Source organism: Oncorhynchus mykiss, chromosome 2 (genome assembly GCF_057628025.1).
Source record: "Oncorhynchus mykiss isolate SJ-2025 chromosome 2, ASM5762802v1, whole genome shotgun sequence".
In the NCBI taxonomy this organism is placed as follows: Eukaryota; Metazoa; Chordata; class Actinopteri; order Salmoniformes; family Salmonidae; genus Oncorhynchus; species Oncorhynchus mykiss.
This window is the reverse complement of record NC_143023.1, coordinates 28,566,575-28,587,876: the sequence shown is the minus strand read 5'-3', so window position 1 is coordinate 28,587,876 and position 21,302 is coordinate 28,566,575. Positions and strand designations below refer to the sequence as shown.

General features: G+C 45.6%; 1 protein-coding gene across 1 annotated transcript in view; it reads right to left on the bottom strand.

Annotated features, from left to right (window-relative positions):
* Positions 1–21,302, bottom strand: part of LOC110534631 (integrin alpha-8) — a 61,945-nt gene extending 40,643 nt beyond the window's left edge. The window contains exons 1-13 of the mRNA XM_090195388.1: positions 20,245–21,302; positions 19,392–19,540; positions 17,410–17,510; positions 17,034–17,154; positions 15,188–15,249; positions 13,000–13,045; positions 10,523–10,648; positions 10,165–10,209; positions 9,639–9,682; positions 8,447–8,503; positions 8,265–8,317; positions 7,549–7,754; positions 3,787–3,984 (exon numbers count right to left, since the gene is read on the bottom strand). Of these exons, the coding sequence (XP_090051514.1) occupies positions 3,787–3,984; positions 7,549–7,754; positions 8,265–8,317; positions 8,447–8,503; positions 9,639–9,682; positions 10,165–10,209; positions 10,523–10,648; positions 13,000–13,045; positions 15,188–15,249; positions 17,034–17,154; positions 17,410–17,510; positions 19,392–19,540; positions 20,245–20,432 (1,396 nt within the window). The 5' untranslated portion in view covers positions 20,433–21,302. The remainder of the gene's footprint in view (positions 1–3,786; positions 3,985–7,548; positions 7,755–8,264; positions 8,318–8,446; positions 8,504–9,638; positions 9,683–10,164; positions 10,210–10,522; positions 10,649–12,999; positions 13,046–15,187; positions 15,250–17,033; positions 17,155–17,409; positions 17,511–19,391; positions 19,541–20,244) is intronic.

Here is a 21,302-nt window from a genome sequence, read left to right as displayed (position 1 = left end):
TGGCTGCCTTTCAGCTTGGTCTATAGAGGTACAAAGACTGAACTATGCTGCCTTTAGAATGGCTACCTTTCAGCTGGGTCTATAGAGGTACAAAGACTGAACTATGCTGCCTTTAGAATGGCTGCCTTTCAGCTTGGTCTATAGAGGTACAAAGACTGAACTATGCTGCCTTTAGAATGGCTGCCTTTCAGCTGGGTCTATAGAGGTACAAAGACTGAACTATGCTGCCTTTAGAATGGCTGCCTTTCAGCTGGGTCTATAGAGGTACAAAGACTGAACTATGCTGCCTTTAGAATGGCTACCTTTCAGCTGGGTCTATAGAGGTACAAAGACTGAACTATGCTGCCTTTAGAATGGCTACCTTTCAGCTGGGTCTATAGAGGTACAAAGACTGAACTATGCTGCCTTTAGAATGGCTACCTTTCAGCTGGGTCTATAGAGGTACAAAGACTGAACTATGCTGCCTTTAGAATGGCTGCCTTTCAGCTGGGTCTATAGAGGTACAAAGACTGAACTATGCTGCCTTTAGAATGGCTACCTTTCAGCTGGGTCTATAGAGGTACAAAGACTGAACTATGCTGCCTTTAGAATGGCTACCTTTCAGCTGGGTCTATAGAGGTACAAAGACTGAACTATGCTGCCTTTAGAATGGCTACCTTTCAGCTGGGTCTATAGAGGTACAAAGACTGAACTATGCTGCCTTTAGAATGGCTGCCTTTCAGCTGGGTCTATAGAGGTACAAAGACTGAACTATGCTGCCTTTAGAATGGCTACCTTCCAGCTGGGTCTATAGAGGTACAAAGACTGAACTATGCTGCCTTTAGAATGGCTACCTTTCAGCTGGGTCTATAGAGGTACAAAGACTGAACTATGCTGCCTTTAGAATGGCTACCTTTCAGCTTGGTCTATAGAGGTACAAAGACTGAACTATGCTGCCTTTAGAATGGCTGCCTTTCAGCTGGGTCTATAGAGGTACAAAGACTGAACTATGCTGCCTTTAGAATGGCTGCCTTTCAGCTGGGTCTATAGAGGTACAAAGACTGAACTATGCTGCCTTTAGAATGGCTACCTTTCAGCTGGGTCTATAGAGGTACAAAGACTGAACTATGCTGCCTTTAGAATGGCTACCTTTCAGCTGGGTCTATAGAGGTACAAAGACTGAACTATGCTGCCTTTAGAATGGCTACCTTTCAGCTGGGTCTATAGAGGTACAAAGACTGAACTATGCTGCCTTTAGAATGGCTGCCTTTCAGCTGGGTCTATAGAGGTACAAAGACTGAACTATGCTGCCTTTAGAATGGCTACCTTCCAGCTGGGTCTATAGAGGTACAAAGACTGAACTATGCTGCCTTTAGAATGGCTACCTTTCAGCTGGGTCTATAGAGGTACAAAGACTGAACTATGCTGCCTTTAGAATGGCTACCTTTCAGCTTGGTCTATAGAGGTACAAAGACTGAACTATGCTGCCTTTAGAATGGCTGCCTTTCAGCTGGGTCTATAGAGGTACAAAGACTGAACTATGCTGCCTTTAGAATGGCTGCCTTTCAGCTGGGTCTATAGAGGTACAAAGACTGAACTATGCTGCCTTTAGAATGGCTACCTTTCAGCTGGGTCTATAGAGGTACAAAGACTGAACTATGCTGCCTTTAGAATGGCTACCTTTCAGCTTGGTCTATAGAGGTACAAAGACTGAACTATGCTGCCTTTAGAATGGCTGCCTTTCAGCTGGGTCTATAGAGGTACAAAGACTGAACTATGCTGCCTTTAGAATGGCTACCTTTCAGCTGGGTCTATAGAGGTACAAAGACTGAACTATGCTGCCTTTAGAATGGCTACCTTTCAGCTTGGTCTATAGAGGTACAAAGACTGAACTATGCTGCCTTTAGAATGGCTACCTTTCAGCTGGGTCTATAGAGGTACAAAGACTGAACTATGCTGCCTTTAGAATGGCTGCCTTTCAGCTGGGTCTATAGAGGTACAAAGACTGAACTATGCTGCCTTTAGAATGGCTACCTTTCAGCTGGGTCTATAGAGGTACAAAGACTGAACTATGCTGCCTTTAGAATGGCTGCCTTTCAGCTGGGTCTATAGAGGTACAAAGACTGAACTATGCTGCCTTTAGAATGGCTGCCTTTCAGCTGGGTCTATAGAGGTACAAAGACTGAACTATGCTGCCTTTAGAATGGCTGCCTTTCAGCTGGGTCTATAGAGGTACAAAGACTGAACTATGCTGCCTTTAGAATGGCTACCTTTCAGCTTGGTCTATAGAGGTACAAAGACTGAACTATGCTGCCTTTAGAATGGCTGCCTTTCAGCTGGGTCTATAGAGGTACAAAGACTGAACTATGCTGCCTTTAGAATGGCTACCTTTCAGCTGGGTCTATAGAGGTACAAAGACTGAACTATGCTGCCTTTAGAATGGCTACCTTTCAGCTTGGTCTATAGAGGTACAAAGACTGAACTATGCTGCCTTTAGAATGGCTACCTTTCAGCTGGGTCTATAGAGGTACAAAGACTGAACTATGCTGCCTTTAGAATGGCTACCTTTCAGCTTGGTCTATAGAGGTACAAAGACTGAACTATGCTGCCTTTAGAATGGCTACCTTCCAGCTGGGTCTATAGTGGTACAAAGACTGAACTATGCTGCCTTTAGAATGGCTGCCTTCCAGCTGGGTCTATAGAGGTACAAAGACTGAACTATGCTGCCTTTAGAATGGCTACCTTTCAGCTTGGTCTATAGAGGTACAAAGACTGAACTATGCTGCCTTTAGAATGGCTACCTTTCAGCTTGGTCTATAGAGGTACAAAGACTGAACTATGCTGCCTTTAGAATGGCTGCCTTTCAGCTGGGTCTATAGAGGTACAAAGACTGAACTATGCTGCCTTTAGAATGGCTACCTTTCAGCTTGGTCTATAGAGGTACAAAGACTGAACTATGCTGCCTTTAGAATGGCTCCAAATTGAAGGGAAAACAAAGGGAAACAAAAGTTTAATTTCAAAACACCTTTTTAAACACTCACACAGACATTCAGACTACCACTGACTGAACATGTAAATACAAGACACAGGCTTTCCCTTCAGATTGCTGTAGTGTGGCATGTTCATCTGTACCATGACATCACAAAAGAGGAAGTCTCTCCAAAGTAATATCAGCCACATGAACATGTTCTTCTGAAGAATTGGAGGCCTGTGTCAGCTAGAGGCCTACAACACTATGATGAAATATCTGGCAAACAGACTAAACACTTTCAAAGGGAAATTTAAAAAAAATGTCAACTTCATATTCATCATCTTCAGCACCATCCCAACATGAACATATGTGTAAATGGCACGTTTCTATGTTTTGTAGCAAAAATAATAAAGAAAATAAGTGTTTCCAATGACATCATCAAACAATTAGTAGGCAATTAGTAGACAATGCCTACTCATAATTGGTTAAAATCCCACGATGCACACTGATGATGTCATTGGAAACACTTATCTCCCTCATATCTTTTTTTCCACAAAACATGGAAACACTATTTTCACATACGTTGATGTTGGGGTGGTGCTGGAGATGATGAATATAAAGTTGAAACATTTTGACATTTCCTTTAGATGTTTTAGTGCACATGCCCCCCCCCCCTCTCTCTTCCTGGGACAGGACAAGAAGTCCTCAGAGAATCGTCGTGGCAACAGCTCTGTAACCCCACTACCCCTCCTGAGTAACGACTTCACCAGAAGAAGGGAGGAGAGAAGTGAAATGGAAAAAAGAGGATCAAATAAGTAAGGTGCATGGGAGTGTACCAGGGTAATGGTTGTTGTCCAGGTCTCTGTCCCCCCTCAGGGTGAAGCCGTAGCCGGAGAGGCCACTACTGGAGGCCCAGGCTCCATAGAGCTCCTGGCTGAGGGTTAGGCTGCGGGCCGTCAGGTCTCTCTGGCCATTGTAGATCAACACCAGGCCACTCCGGTCCTCCCCACCAAACGGACAACCCACTGCCACGTCTATCAGACAGAGAGAGAGAGAGAGGGGGGGGGTATGACGGTAGGAAACACAGATAGAAACACAAAACCAACTCCAGTATGAATTATATGGCTGGCCTTCTGAAGTGATACAGCAGACCAGCTCACATCAGCAGGAGAGAGGGATGAGAGAAAAAGAACAAGAGAGAGAGGAATGGTTTAGACATCATCAAGTGAAAGCCCCTGAGGGAGAGGTAAAGAGACTACCTAGGACTACCCCTCTCTCTTTCCATTTCCTTCTTTCTTTCTTTCTCTCTCTCTCTCTCCAGATGTATATGTCAAACATGTAGAACTGTCTAATAGGTACAGGCAGGAGATTCTGGGGCAGTGAGCAGCCAATGGTTACCCTCCACCAGTGATTGCCAGGTGTTAGTCTGTCCCCCCCCCCCCCACACACCGCAACTCCCCACCTACATCATGTTTGCTGTAGGGAAAAATGGAGTTGAAAACTACAAACAGAGGGTTGTCATGGTTACACTGCTCTGTGATTATGAGGGAGGTAATCAGAGACACACACACACACAGATATACACACACTACTGTATGATAAGGAGGGAGAACATCACAGTGTATCAGACTCTAGTCTCCATTGTGGCTCAGACAGCTGGAGTCTCTGGCTCCATTCAAGCTCCATTCTGGCTCAGCTTGCGCTGCAGTTTCCTGAGGCTAATGGATCCTCTACTGATCTCTCCTGTGTGTGATCACCTCCACATTCCCAGTCTAACCCAGCCACACCCTGGCTGATGTATCAACCTAAGGACAAAAGTCTCTGAGTACACTCAATGCATGTGTGTGCGTGTGTGTGTGTGTGCAGGCTTATCAAATCAAACTTAATTTGTCACATGTGCCGAATACAACAAGTGTAGACCTTACCGTGAAATGCTTACTTACAAGCCCTTAACCAACTGTGCAGTTCAAGAAGAGTTAAGAAAATATTTACCAAATAAACTACAGTAAAAAATAATAAAAAGTAACACAATAACATAACAATAATGAGGCTATATACAGGAGGTGCCGAGTCAGTGTGAAGGGGTACAGGTTAGAGGTAATTTGTGCATGTAGGTAGGGGTGAAGTGACTATGCATAGATGATAAACAGCAAGTAGCAGCAGTGTGCAAAAACAAATGGGGGGGGGGTCAATGTAAATAGTCCGGTGGCTATTTAATTAATTGTTCAGCAGGCTTATGGCTTGGGGGTAGAAGCTGTTAAACCTTTTAAGGATCGGCCCTTTTTTCAATGTTCGCCTAAAATGACATACCCAAATCGAACTGACTCAGGCCCTGAAGAAAGGATATGCATATTATTGGTAACATTTGAAAGGAAACACTTTGAAGTTTGTGGAAATTTGAAAGGAATGTAGGAGAATATGACACATTAGATCTGGTAGAAGATAATACAAACAAAAAAACTGTTTTTTAGGTTTTTTTGTACCATCATCTTTGAAATGCAAGAGAAAGGCCATAATGTATTATTCCATCCCGGGTGCAATTTAGATTTTGGCCACTAGATGGCAGCAATGTATGTGCAAAGTTTTAGACTGATCAAATGAACTATTGCATTTCTGTTCAAAATGTTGTGTCAAGACTGCCCAAATAAGCCTAATTTGTTTATTAATAATTTTTCATGTACAAAACTCTGCACTCTCCTCAAACAATAGCATGGTATTCACTGTAATAGCTACTGTAAATTGGACAGTGCAGTTAGATTAACAAGAATTTAAGCTTTCTGCTAATATCAGATATGTCTATGTCCTGGGAAATGTTCTTGTTACTTACAACCTCATGCTAATCGCATTAGCCTATGTTAGCTCAACTGTACCACAGGGGACCCACCAATCCTGAAGAAGTTTGGAGCCTAGAATTAGCACTCCGGTACCGCTTTCCGTGCGGTACCAGAGAAAACAAACAGTCTATGACTTGGGTGACTGGAATCTGACAATTTTATGGGCTTTCCTCTGACACCGCCTATTCTATAGGTCTTGGTCAGATGCCAAGCAGTTGCCATACCAGGCGGTGATGCAACCGGTCAGGATGCTCTCGATGGTGCAGCTATAGAACTTTCTGAGGATCTGGGCACCCATGCCAAATCTTTTCAGTCTCCTGAGGGTGTCACGACTCCCACCGAAGGTGGCTCCTCTTCCTGTTCGGACGGCGCTCGGCGGTCGTCGTCGCCGGTCTACTAGCTGCCACCGATCCCCTTTTCCTTTTCTGCTTGTTATGTCTTATTGGTTACACCTGTTTCTTGTTTTAGTTTTGATTCAGGACTATTTAAGCCTGTTAGGCCCGCCTGTTTTTGTGCCGGCTTGTTCTCTGTTAGTCTAGGTTGTTGCGTGTTGTGCTCCCTGTCTGTTAGTGCCCTGTTTTGGGTTGGACACTTTATTTGATATTCGCCTGTTGTTTTGGGCGTGTGTTGTGGATGCCACAATAAAGCCTGGTTGTCGACATTATCCTCTGCTCTCTGCGCTTGACTCTGCACCCACCACTCCAGGCTGTGTGACAGAGGGGGAAAATATTTTGTTGTGCCCTCATCACGACGGCCTTGGTGTGTTTGGACCATGATAGTTTGTTGGTGATGTGGACACCAAGGCACTTGAAACTCTCGACCCGCTCCACTACAGCCCCGGGGATGTTAATGGAGAACTGTTCGGCTCGCCTTTTCCTGTAGTCCACGATCAGCTCCTTTGTCTTGCTCACATTGAGGGAGAGGTTGTTGTCTTATATGTGCGTTTGAGTGACTGATTGAGTTATGCCTCCACACTGATAGACATTGATTCAGGTTTATTGATTTAGTACTGATGATGATGATGGTGTGGAGGGAGTGGATGGAGAGTGGCTCATTTTAAGAACATAAACACATACATAAATAACTAAGTAGGATTGTTATCATATGTTCACCAGAGAAATGCCTGAGGCTCCGAAAAGCATTTGGGCTCCAGACCTGAACGTGTTTGGGTGTGTGTGTATGTGTGTGCATGTGTGTATATGTGTGTCACAGGAGGTTGGTGGCACCTTAATTGAGGAGGACAGGCTTGTGGTAATGGCTGGAGTGGAATGAGTGGAATGGTATCAAATATGTGTTTGATGCGAATCCATTTGCTCTGTTCCAGACATTATTATGATCCGTCCTCCCCTCATCTGCCTCCACTGGTGTGTGTGTTTAAAAAGCAAACACAACGTGAGGCAGAATGAACTCTGGGCAGCGGGACAGAAACTTCCAGATGCCCCTATCTTAGTGGACATCTGGAGATTAAAAATAACTCTCTCTCTTGACACACACACACGAGCGCGCACACCCCTCAAACCCTGCTCATCATCAGTACTAACACCGCAATTCCTGATTGGCTGAAGACCCTTCGGTTTCCCCCATCGGAGCATCTGATAAGATATCCGCTCTCCAAGACCAAACAGCCAGAGATGAAGAGGAAACATATAAAAACCTCTGCCTACCAATACACTGGGAGTGGACACTGAACGGGAAGAGAGGGGAAAGACACACACACACACACACACACACACACACACACACACACACACACACACAGCTTACCGTTGTATCCGTCCTGGTTGAGGTCTCCTAGCGGGGCGATGGCAGTGCCAAAGCGTCCAAAGGTGTGTGTTCCCGTCAGGAGAAGGGGCTCGGAGAAGGTGAGCGGGGAGTGCTGGAGGTACAGGTAGACACGGCCCACCTCCTTAGGTTTACTCTCCCTCTCTCTCTCCATGTAGAGAGGTGCTCCTACCAGTACATCATCATACCTGGGGGAAAGATACACAGCTTTAGAATACACACACACACACAGAGGGCAGCACGCACACACACACACACACACACACACACACACACACACACACACACACACACACACACACACACACACACACACACACACACACACACACACACACAGCTTAGTGTGTTATACAGACATGTCAGAAAGGATGTGGTCTGGCTCCAGAAATAGAGTTCAGTAATCAGAATCAGAGAACAAGCTACAGCTGGAACACATACTAACAATCCTCTCTCTCTCGTTCCCCCCTCGCCCACTCAACTGTCTTCATTCTTAGCTCGGACTAAACAATTATTTCACTGCAAGAACCATGAAGATCTCTAGGGACAGGAAGAGAGGGAAAAAGTGACAAAGTGGCAGACAGAGAGAGACGAGAGAGAAAAGCTAAGCCCCTTAAATTGAAAATGAAATTGAGAGAGTGAGCGAGAGAGAGAGAGAAAGTGATAGAAAAAGTGAGAGAGACAGACAGACAACTCACCCATCTCCGTTGAGGTCAGTAACAGCCACAGAATAGCCAAAGTAGGAAGCCATCTGACAAAACATTTCACAACATGACGTCACTTACAGTCAGGGATGTACAGTAGTGCTATAAAGTAGTCAGGTAAAATATTAATAGCAGTGTGTGTATGTGTATGTGTGACGTTACTGTGTGTTACTGACCTGCTCTCCTGTGAAGTTCATGATGAATGTCAGATTAGTGGAGTTAATCACAGCTACCTAAAAGAGGACACAAGAGTCACACACCTAATACAGGTACACACAGGCATCATGCAAACGCATTCACAGGATGTAATGAGCTGAAATAGAAACAGAATTCTTCAGCCCAAAACTCTTTCTTTCCCTCTGCCTGGTCCCCCTTCCCCCTGTCTCGCCCTTTCAACCCCCCATCGTCCCCATTGCCTTACCCCCTCCCCTCCTCTGTTCCGTACCCTCCATTTCCATAACCCCAGATGTGGGGGAGACAGAGGGGTTGGGAATTCCTTCAAAAGACCTACAATAACAACCACATGGAGACAGCCAGGGGCTACACACACTCACCCATAAACATGTGCACGCACTCACAAAGTTAGAGAGACAAACACATACACAAAACACCAACACATATAGAGAAAAAGACAGGCGGACAGGCAGACGGACGGACATACACACAGACAGTCGCTCGGAATGACAGACAGAGAGAGGCAGACAGAGGGAAAGACACATGTGCAGACACTTAACTCCCTGCCCCCCCTCCTCCACCTCTCTCTCAGGGGTGTCAGACTGGTTGTCTTCCCAGGTCTGAGAGGCTTAACGTGGGCTGACAGCTACTCTAGTCTCATCAGGCCTAACAGACCTAACCCTGACGCCCACTGACCACAAATGTGAGGGCTACCGGCCCCAGAGCCTGTTGACACAACCTCACAGGCTTGTCTGCTCTGAATACATCTCTATCTAGGTTTCAGTGTCTGTCAGTGTGTGCGTGTGTGTGTGCGTGTGTGTGAGCAGGCAATGAGCTGTGTGTTAGAGGTGAGGGGTCATGTGTGTGTCAGGGAAAGGGGTCAGGCTGGGTCAGCTCTCATGGAGAGGAAGTTGTGTGTCATTTAGGAGAGTCCAGGACACACACAAACACACACAGATAGGACTGTGTTGTGGTCAGAGTGGGGGGAGTTGTTGTTGCTAAGCGATAGTAACTAGGAATGGAATTCTACTTTGGAAACATTTCCTCTCTGGACACACAGGAATTTTAAAATTCAATACTTACATATACTGTGTGTGTGTGTGTGTGTGTGTGTGTGTGTGTGTGTGTGTGTGTGTGTGTGTGTGTGTGTGTGTGGTTGTGTGCTGTTATGCATGCGTGTGATTCTGTACTTACATATCCAAAGTTCTGTGCCCCTCTCGGAACACCAGCTATCAGCTCTGGAAAGGAGAGAGGAACACACATCACACTGCCTGCCTGCTTTTCTGTCTGCCTGTCTGGATGCCTGCCTTTCAGTGTGTCTCTGTCTCTAGGCCACCCTGACTGAAGACACTAAAAGCTGAAGAAAGATAGAAAGATAGAGAGTGGTTTTGATATGAGTACCTCCCCCAACCCTGTTCCCAGTACAGACCAGACCACAAACCCAAGCCAGCAAGCTCCAGCTTTAAGGAATTCAAAGATGAGACCACAACCAGCCTACAACCACAATAAAATCATAATACAACCATGTGTCAACCTTTGGTTTGGCACTTGGTGCCATGTTTTAATTAGGAAGATGTAGGAGGCAGAACATATGGTTTTGTAGCAAGTTACTTTTCTTGGTTAGTTTGCAGTGTAATTACTAGTTAGTTACGGTTCATGGGAGTAGCCTCTGAAACCCTGCAAGCACCAAACACACAGAGATGAAAGTGTTGTATTTTACCTTGCTCTGAGTCTCCTGTGAATTCCCCTACTGCCACAGAGTAACCTGCAGACAAGAGAGATATATTAGTGAGTGAGCGTGTGAGTGTTTGTGTGTGTAGATGAAACTGTGTGTGTGTGTTACCTAGGTAGCTGTCGTCATGGGTATCAGCTGCAGCGTGTGTGTGTTACCTAGGTAGCTGTCGTCATGGGTATCAGCTGCAGCGTGTGTGTGTTACCTAGGTAGCTGTCGTCATGGGTATCAGCTGCAGCGTGTGTGTGTTACCTAGGTAGCTGTCGTCATGGGTATCAGCTGCAGCGTGTGTGTGTTACCTAGGTAGCTGTCGTCATGGGTATCAGCTGCAGCGTGTGTGTGTTACCTAGGTAGCTGTCGTCATGGGTATCAGCTGCAGCGTGTGTCTGTTTCTCTCCAGGGACTCTCCTGAGCACGGCTTTCAGAGAGTAACCATTCAATATCTCTGCTACGCCTGCAGTCATCACCTGACCTGGAGAGAGAGAGGTCAGAAACACACAATGGTCAACTAACGAACAGGCCATCCCCAGACCCAATGGGGAGCAATAACTTCCGCACTGTCAGTCTATCATACACACATGCACGCCCCCTTACACACTTTCCTGCCATTTGTTATGAAACTCACAGGTATGAGGTGCTCTTCCCTGAGGAACACTGAAACACCTCGTTAGCAGGAGTTAGAATGACATACACATACACACTTTCTCTCTCGCGCTCTCTCTCTGCTATTGTAGCAAATGCTGTGCGATGGAGGGGGAGGTCAGACAAACATAGGCCTCCTGCTTTATCTCCAGCTGCCCTCAACCTCACATCAATCCTCCTTAATGTGGTGGGTACTGGCAGAGAGAAATCGCCCCTGTCTCAGACGCCAACTTTTCCTAACTCCCTTCAGACTTGGACGCTAAGCCTAAATACAGACGCATACCTACACAGACCCTAACCCAAGTCACAGACTTACAAAGACAGACCTTCTACTCAGACAAGACAGACCCACTTCACAGACCGTAACCACAGACACAGAAACAGACCCTCTCCACACACACACACACACACACACTCCACAGACAGCTCCTAACCCTAATTACAGAAACAGACCCCTAACCCTCTGCAGACTTCCTCACTACTGATAGTATAAGAGGTTCCTTCAGATCCTCTGATAATAAGCTGTATAAAAGGCTTCCCATAATAACTCAGCATAATCACCTGTGATAATAGCTGTATATTAGAGACCATAAACTCTCTGCTCTGAGCTTTTATAAACATCTAGAGGAAGTGTTTAAACACCAGGAAGCTGAGCCAAGCTGAGGGCAACGACATGCACACACACACACAAACGCTTATACACACACCAGGGGCATAGAGAGATCATAAACCACCTTCAACAAAGGATTAATACACCATAATATTAATTCATAAAAATATTCACTGACTATCTCCATCTCTCTTTCTCTCTCTCACCCACTTCTGTCTCTCGCTCCATTTTGAAGGCATATTGTAACATCTGCATCCAACTCACACCCTCAAACACGTAGATCCCCTGAACGCAGCTCACTCTCCAGATCCCAATCACCTGAATTCTGATCACCTGTTCACACACCTGTATGTCATTATCACACACTATTTGGTTCAGTTCTTTGCACCCCATCACTGTGAGGTATTGTTTGTTTTGTGACACACGTCTTTCTGAGCTGGTTTTTCCTGTGATTTACTCCTCCCGTGTATGGTAGTTTTTGCCTGCCTCACTAATGATGCCTTTTGCCTATTCCCTGCCTGTACCTTAGCCTATCAGATTTCCTGTTATCAACCTATTCCCTGCCTGTACCTTAGCCTATCAGATTTCCTGTTATCAACCTATAGCCTGATCTCCTGGATGACGTTATTAGCCTATTCCCTGCCTGTACCTTAGCCTATCAGATTTCCTGTTATCAACCTATAGCCTGATCTCCCTGACAACGTTACTAGCCTTTTCCCTGCCTGTACTGTTGCCTTGTTGGACCCACTGTGTATGACCTTCTGCCTGCCCCTGGACCCAGCTACCTGCCTCCTCCTGTGGTCCTTTACAATAAACACCTGCTGCGCCCTGCGCTTGAAACCAGCTCTGTCTCCCATCATATTCATTACACATATGGCAGACATAGTGGGCAGTTCTTGTTGTAAAACATGTTCCTATCCTCATTCGTTTTTAAAATGAATTAAGCGACTGGAGCGATAGGGCACAGAGGTTAACATGATGTGACCGTGATAAAAGGAGGAGCGTTTACTACCCTGTATTAGTAACTGTCTCTCATAAACACACAAATGCACACTCACCGTCACACACACACACAGCTGTGTGCTAATATCACCTCAATGAAGATAAGCAAGGAGACATCAGGACAGGAGAGACAGGAAGAGTAACCCCTCCCACCATGCCCCCCACAGCACACACACACCCACACACTTTCCAACTTCAAGGTCCACTGTGAAGCAGGTGTCTGCCCTCCAACACACACTAATTATCATGGTGAGTGGGAGTTCCTCCACACCCCATTTCCTTCTGATCAGCTCATTACAACTGAGACTAGACTCACTCAAACACTTCCTATCAGAGAGAGAGGAGGGAGGGTCTCTCACTCTACATTGTCCTAATCTGGCTTCTCCTGGGATCAAACTGCACATCAGGAATGGCAGAAATGAACTGGAGCAGTGCTTAATCAAATACTATGTGAATCCAGGTCTGGTGCAGGAATGTGTCTTGATCGTGCTGCTAAACTCATCTCTTTCTCCCTCTCTCTGCCTCTTTTTTGCAATTCTAGTGTTTCACATAGAGGGAGCTAATGTTACCTTGCCAGTAGAAGCTGCCAGGTCCACCCACCACCAGTGTCCCCTCCTGAGGAAGAGAAAGTCTGGGTCAGTCCAGGGTTAGGACTAACTTCCTCAAGACTGGACAAAAGCTGAATTTAAAGTGCATTCGGGAAGTATTCAGACCCCTTGACGTTCACATTTTGTTACATTACAGCCTTACTCTAAAGTTGATTCAATTGTGTTTTTTCTTCCCACCTCATCAATCTACACACAATACCCCATAATGACATCACAATACCCCATAATGACATCACAATACCCCATAATGACATCACAATACCCCATAATGACATCACAATACCCCATAATGACATCACAATACCCCATAATGACAAAGCAAAAACAGGTTATTAGATATTTTTTGCAAATGTATTAAAAATAAACAAGCTGAAATATCACATTTACATAAGTATTCAGACCCTTTACTCAGTACTTTGTTGATGCACTTTTGCCAGCAATTACAGTCTTGAGTCTTCTTCGGTATGATGCTACAAACTTGGCACATCTGTATTTGGGGAGTTTCTGCAATTGTTCTCTGCAGATCCTCTCAAGCTCTGTCAGGTTGGATGGAGAGCATCGCTGCACAGCTATTTTCAGGTCTCTCTAGAGATCTCCGATCGGGTTCAAGTCTGGGCTCTGGCTGGGCCACTCAAGGACATTCAGAGACTTGTCCCGAAGTCACTCCTGCGTTGTCTTGGCTGTGTGCTTAGGCTTGTTGTCCTGTTGGAAGGTGAACCTTCGCCCCAGTCTGAAGTCCTGAGTGCTCTGGAGCAGGTTTTCATCAAGGGTCTCTCTGTACTTTACTTTGCATCTTTCCCTCGATCCTGACTAGTCTCCCAGTCCCTGCCGCCAAAAAACATCCCCACAGCATGATGCTGCCACCAGCATGCCACACCGTAGGGATGGGGCCAGGTTTCCTCCAGACGTGACGCTTGGCATTCAGGTCTAATAGTTAAATCTTGGTTTCATCAGACCAGAGAATCTTGTTTCTAATGGTCTGATAGTCCTTTAGGTGACTTTTGGCGAACTCCAAGCAGACTGTCTGGCCTCTCTCTTTTCCTGTGTTTTATATATATATTTCCACATTATGATAATGCACTTGTAAGAGCTGTTTGAAAAGACCATCTGAAATGTCAGCCTATTTTGTTGGGATGTAGTTTTGGCCTGCCTGGTGTCATCACCAGGTAGTACATTAGTTAATAGAACAATAACAAAGTCAGTTCCAAAACTCTCTGCCAATAACATCTCATTTTCAGTTTCCCCCTCTCCACTCAGACCACTCCCAGACAGTTATAGCAAAATTCTTGCTTTGAAATTGCTCTTTGCTAAGAAGCTGTTTTTGTTTATTTTTACCCTTTTAATCGGAAACAATCAGAGTAAGGTACTTCATTGTTACCCAAACATTTTTTATATTCAGATAAAAATGGCTGCATTGGACCTTGAACTGGCCTAGCTCATCCTGATTTACCTGTACACACTGATTGATAAACAGTGAAGAAACAATCATAAAAGACAATGTCTGTTTGTTTCTCTCTGTGTGTGTGTGTGTGTGTGTGTGTGTACACTGTCTTCAGTCATCCATGTGTACTTCCTGATGAAAATGACAGCTTCCTGTACAAGAGGGTACGTTGAGCAGAGAGGCAGAGGGTTCAGATGTTCACATGAGCAAGGCCCTCTGTGATTGAAACGAACAAAGTTGCATGCCTCCTAGCTCCCTCCCCTCTAACCCTGATTGTGTGTCTTTCTATAGCCCTGAGAAGGGAGGAGTCAGACAAAGAGAAAGTGAGGATGAGGAGGGAGGCTGTTATGACAAACAGGTATTTTTACACACACGTCTCGGAATATGTTGACTCGGCTGTGATTGTGTGTTAGACAATAACTAAGGGGTTCTCTCTGTATTGAGGATTGTCATGACATGGACAGTGATGAGGATGTCATGACATGGACAGTGATGAGGATGTCATGACATGGACGGTGATGAGGATGTCATGACATGGACGGTGATGAGGATGTCATGACATGGACAGTGATGAGGATGTCATGACATGGACAGTGATGAGGATGTCATGACATGGACAGTGATGAGGATGTCATGACATGGACAGTGATGAGGATGTCATGACATGGACGGTGATGAGGACGTCACATGGGTAGTGATGGTTGTTACCTTGGTGAAGTCCACACTGAACCCGGCCTGGCAGAAACCCTGTCCCTCCGGGTTTGGATCATCTGACAAACACAATCACACACAATATCAGATCATTGTTTCAACCCTCCTATGATGAATTGTTATTAGTTGAAGTGTTCCACAAAGTCTGACCCTGACCCTCCAAGTAGCTCGAACTTTACCTCTCCACTATTCCATATGTCCAAACTCTATGTGGAAGAAATCAGAGTGTATGGTGTGTGTGTGTGTGTGTGTGTGTGTGTGTGTGTGTGTGTGTATAAACCTGGCTGATAATAAATCATTCCCCATGTTCCAGAGGCACCCCGAGGAGAGGTGAAATGAGTCGTAACTACTCACACACACGCGCACACGCACACACACATACTGACTGCTATGTGTGTTAGCTGGAGTGTGTAAGCTCGGAGGTCATAAATCCACATTAAATTCTAAACAGGAAGCTCCCAGAGAGAATTGTTGAAATACACACACTGGGTTGGAAACATTACAGAGACTGAGTGTGTGTGTGTGTGTGTGTGTGTGTGTGTGTGTGTGTGTGTGTGTGTGTGTGTGTGTGTGTGTGTGTGTGTGTGTGTGTGTGCATACGTGTGTAGATATGTGTATGTGTGCGTGTGCGAGCGCAGGTGTGCTGGGTTTGTACAGTAGCATTGTGCGTCCAACCCCCTTGGGACCATCACGTTGATCTCAATAAAAACTGTCCAGTAGAGTAGAATGTTTTATGTTTTCCTTTTAGGTTGTTTGATGTGGATGTTGTCGAATATCACTGACAACATAAAACAAACCCTTAAATAACCTCCAGAATCACTAAAACACCAGACGGGTGTGTGTGTGTGCGTGCGCGCGCGCGCGTGTGTGTGTGTGTGTGCACACGCGCGTGTGCGTGTCAGGATGTTTGTGTAGAGAGTCAATGATAAGAGTTGTGCATTAGGTTGGACGGTATTCAGATTTTCATATTGTCATACCTTCCTTCTCTCATACCGGGATTTACCATATTACCGGCATAGAACACAAGGGGGGGGGGGGGGGTAAAAATGCAAGAAAAGCCCATTGGGCCTCTATTACCAGAATGCTAATAAAATTTGCACAAACTAATAGCGAAATTACATAGCTAAATGCTAACGGGCGAAAATGATCATAAACTAATTGCAGACAGGCAAATACAGCTCATAAAGTTATCCAAGCATAGCAAGTAGCTACCGAATGTCATTTTCGGTGAGTGCGGACGTTTTAAAAGAAGAGCAGCATGTGTACACGGAGTAGATGGGGAGATGAACGGGGGAGAAACAAAACATTGGTAGAAGCACAGGGAAAAAACGGCAGCTATACAGACAACTCCTCCAGAGCTCTTTGACTTCTGGCAGAAAGCCATTATTTAGCAGTGATTTGCATCCAAGTGTAACTTCATCACCTCATGTGCGCTGCACAACAGAGACTCGCCAATAGATATAGAAAGTTATGGTCTCACCAGCTCGCTTTCTCCCGTGGTGCTATTAACAAACAAACACGTGACTGGCTCAACTGTTCTGGGGAACTACTGTGAGCTTCATCTAAAATATTGTGGCAGGTTAAAATGAAGAACGCAATCTGCTTTATCTCGTAAGGTATTGCACAAGTTGACTGCAGGTAATAACTTCAAAAGTTGCTACAAATATTCAAATTAATTGAAAAACTTTTGTTTTGACAGTATTGAAAAACCATCCCGTGGCTTTTTTCCAAATACTCCAGTATACGGTATATACGGTATACTGCCCAAGCCTAGTTGTGTGTTCCAGTGGGTGTTTACGAATGGCCACCTGATAGTGACCTTAGTGTGTGTGTGTGAACTCACTGGTCCTACAGGGTGAGTATTCTGCGTAGGCGCTGAAGTTCTGCACGGCAACATAGCAGGTTCCTACCGGGTCCTTCTCACCGTTCACCACAGTACGCCAGTGGTAGAGAGGAGCACAGGCCTAGACACACACACACATACATACACACACACACACACACACACACACACACACACACACACACACACACACACACACACACACACACACACACGCACACACACACACACACACACACACACACACACACACACACACACACACACACACACACACAATACATGTATATGACTGGTTCAAAGTGTATTAGTTAGTCATAGCACTGGTGGTTTACATCTATGACGGGTTAGGGTTAGACAGAATATAATTCCTCACCACCACTTTGTCTTTGTGAGTTCTAACTGAGGCTCCAAACCACTGGTGTGACTTGAACTCCAGAGGCTCCCTGGTGCCATTAACCTTAATCATCCTGTTATCTATAGAGAGAGATGGGGGAGGGAGGAGGGAAAGAGGGAGAGAGTTTTATTATGGCATCAATCAACCTGGCCCAGCCCTAATAGGTCTAGTCTCTGTACAACATGGGTCATGCCTGCCTATACACCATGGAAGGCCCAGATTTGTTAGCTAACTAAAGTAACATGGACATCACTAACTTTTTTTAAATGATGTTTCTATTGAAGTTTATAGAAATACACCTTGATCTTTAATGTCCATTGTCATGCTCAAAATGTGCATGACTGTGTGTGTGTGTGTGTGTGTGTGTGTGTGTGTGTGTGTGTGTGTGTGTGTGTGTGTGTGTGTTATCCTGCTCCAATGCAGATCCTTTCCTGTGTTATTGAAGGCCAGCTGGGCCTGTTTAGAGAGACTGAGTCTCTACGCCTCATAAAACACCAGCAGCCTACACACACACACTAAAGACAGCAGTTTCTCCCGGCCCATACTAGACGACAAGGTAAGAAAGAGATGAGCTAATTATGAAATTTGAGTGAGCTATCCCCATATGTCTTGTGTCATGTTTTGTCATTAGAATGACCTCATGCACACCTGGACACTGTTCCTAACCCTTAACCCAGTAAGTGGCTACTTCTCTTCCCTTTAACTGCACCAGGCCAGGCGCACCACAGCCATGCCACTGATCACCATAATGCACCCTCTCTAGTCTAATTTGCTTAATTCCTTCAATCTCTCTCTCCTTCCCCCTGTATGGCTCTATGTGCGTGTGTGTGTATGTGTGTGTGTGTGTGTGTGTGTGTGTGTGAGTGTGTGTGTGTGTGTGTGTGTGTGTGTGTGTGTGTGTGTGTGTGTGTGTGTGTGTGTGTGTGTGTGTGTGTGTGTGTGTGTGTGTGTGTGTGTGTGTGTGTGTGTGTGTGTGTGTATGTGTGTGTGTGTGATGATGGATTATATGCGTGGGTGTGTCTGTCCCTTATGTCGCTGGTTTGAACCTGTATTAATGAGGCTACAGTAACCTTAGCCATATCCACCACACACACACACACACACACACACACACACACACACACACACACACACACACACACACACACACACACACACACAAATCTGAAGATCTAATAAAAAGCAGACATTGCCTCCTTCCCCCCTCTTATCCCCTCCAGTCTCACAGTCTCAGAGGGAAAATGAATTCCCATGTGCTCACAGTTTAGCCCCCCTAGCCCGCTGACCGCTTCTTACACACTCACACTTTACCCCTCCCCCAGGATAATTGAGAGCGCGAGAGAGAGAGAGCGAGAGAGAGAGAGAGAGAGAGAACGACAGTGGAGGAGTTATTAATCTCTATGAAATTGATTGCCCATCCTATCAGAATAGACCAATTAGTGCAACAGGAAGTAGTTTTTCAGTAAAGAAACAGAGGTGACAGGACCCGAATTCCAGAACACCAGACAGACAGATGCATTCAGCCACCACCCACCGACATATCCTTCTCATAGACATGAATAGTAGTTATTTTTCTATGGCCCTCTTCATACACACTCCAGCTGACAAAGACCATGTGGATCATAACACACACACACACACAGACACACAGACACACAGACACACAGACACACACACACACACACACACACACACACATTAGTGGTGAGGGCGCTCTCTTGTGTTCTGTTATTTGTCCGGATGTATGTAAGTGCATCGGGTGAAATTACACTTCTAACAGGAACACAAAACACACATGTACAGTTCTTCTGTGCTCCTGAAACCTGAAGCCAACCACATGGGCAGGAGTTAACCCCTTCATACTCACTCATTAACTTTGTGAGAGCAAAACTAGCACATACACACACACACACACACACACACACATCATACACACAGGTACACCGCATGGTGTAACTCACTGGCGTTGTCGAAGGGTATCTGTGTGCAGCTGTAGGGTTGCTTGGTGGGGTCAGGGTTTAGGGGATAGGGACAGTAGTAGACAGCTCCTCCCTCTATGATGCCTGGCTGGGATGTGTTGGCCTTGGGCGCTCCCACCAACACACTCAACCTGCAGGGACAGTCATGACAGAGATATAATGCCACTAACCGAATGTTCACACACAAAACTTAAGAGAAAGAAATTGTCTTTAACACACAAAGACTCACACACTCTGAGAGAGAGAGAGAGAGAGAGAGAGAGAGAGAGAGAGAGAGAGAGAGAGAGAGAGAGAGAGAGAGAGAGAGAGAGAGTATTAACATATTCATTGGGCAAGACACATTAATATTTTAGTCATTTAACAGAAGCTCTTATCCAGAGCATAGAACTAAGGAGCTGAAACAAGAATCATGATAGGAGCATCTTGGTAATGAAACAGCCCTCAGTTTGTTTACAAATCCCAGCGCTCATCAGAGTCAGCACAGAAAGCACAAGTACAGTAGGCTACTAGCAATATGACATATTGCTTCCTGTAGTCTTGGTGGACTTTGAAAACTCCCAACAGCTTACTATTCTGTGACATTTGTTACTGAATTTGTGTTCACTTGCAAGACGAATTTCTGGTTGAAATAATGATATTTTATTCTACTATTTTATTAGGAGAATGAACCCATCTCTCTGTCCGGACATGTTGTTTCGGGGAATCCAGACTTAATTCATATTAGCCCAACATGAACCCGCAGACCTTTGTAGGCTGTTCGAAATTGAAATTAAGAACATAAAAAAATGCAATGTTTTAAACTGATAGTTGTGGTCTCGGACTGTTTCGGACTCACGTGCTGCTTTCGGGGGTCGGTCGGTAGAAGTCCACGGAGTAACCAAAGTAGCTCCCCTCTGGTCCTCGGAACACCGCAGGGCGCTCCGCATGCAGGTTGAAGCCCGAGACAATCGAAAGGACAGGCCATAGCACCGACACCACGCGACACAACATCCCACCAAATGCATACATCCTATAGGCACACATTAACACCTTCCCCGCAGCCAGACCAGTAGTCTATCACACCGCTCGAATCCCTTAGCAAGGAGAGAGATGATAGGCGAGATGGGGGGAGAGAGATGTTTCTGTCCAGCCAGGTGAGTTATCCCAAGTTGTGCGTGCCCGTGCGTTGCGCTCTCGCCGCTGTCTCCCACACTAGGCACTCACACACACTCTCCGCCGGGTCAGATCTCTTGATGCTCTCACTCACACACACTCTAAACTCCTCTACAGCCTGTAGCCAGACTCTCCTGTCGCTGCGGTAGCGCGCTTCTATTCTGTGCGCGCCCCCGTTGCACAACACTTCGACCGACTTCAAGACCGTACCCAGACCACATCAGAACGCGCGCCAAGTGGCTGCATCATAAAGCTATCGTTTTATATGGAGGGAAAAAGGCAATTTTCTCCATTCGTAGGTTTGGATCGAGAAGCAATAATACTATAAAGTGGATATATTCATTATTTCTCTCTCTCTTTCTTGCTCGCTCGCTCACTCACACGCACGCACGCACGCACAATAGTCCTATAATATGGCATGACCTCAGTCAGTGTGGTGATACTGATTGAAGTCTGATATTACAGATCTCGCGTTTCGCGGTGTTTTATTATTAAACCGTTTATTCTGACCGCGCGGGTTTAATTAGGTGCGTTTCCTTCCATTAAAGAATAATCACCGGTAATTATCTTGCGTAATTATTACTGAGATCTAAAGTTAAACACGCCAGCCCGCGGACTAAAACTAAAGATGGGTTAGGCCTAACACGTTGTGTGTGTAGGCCTATGTGCGTGTGTGTGTGTGATGGGGTTTCACGGCACGCGTTACCAGTCCCCTGTCCTGCGCGAGTCCTCTCCCAAAGT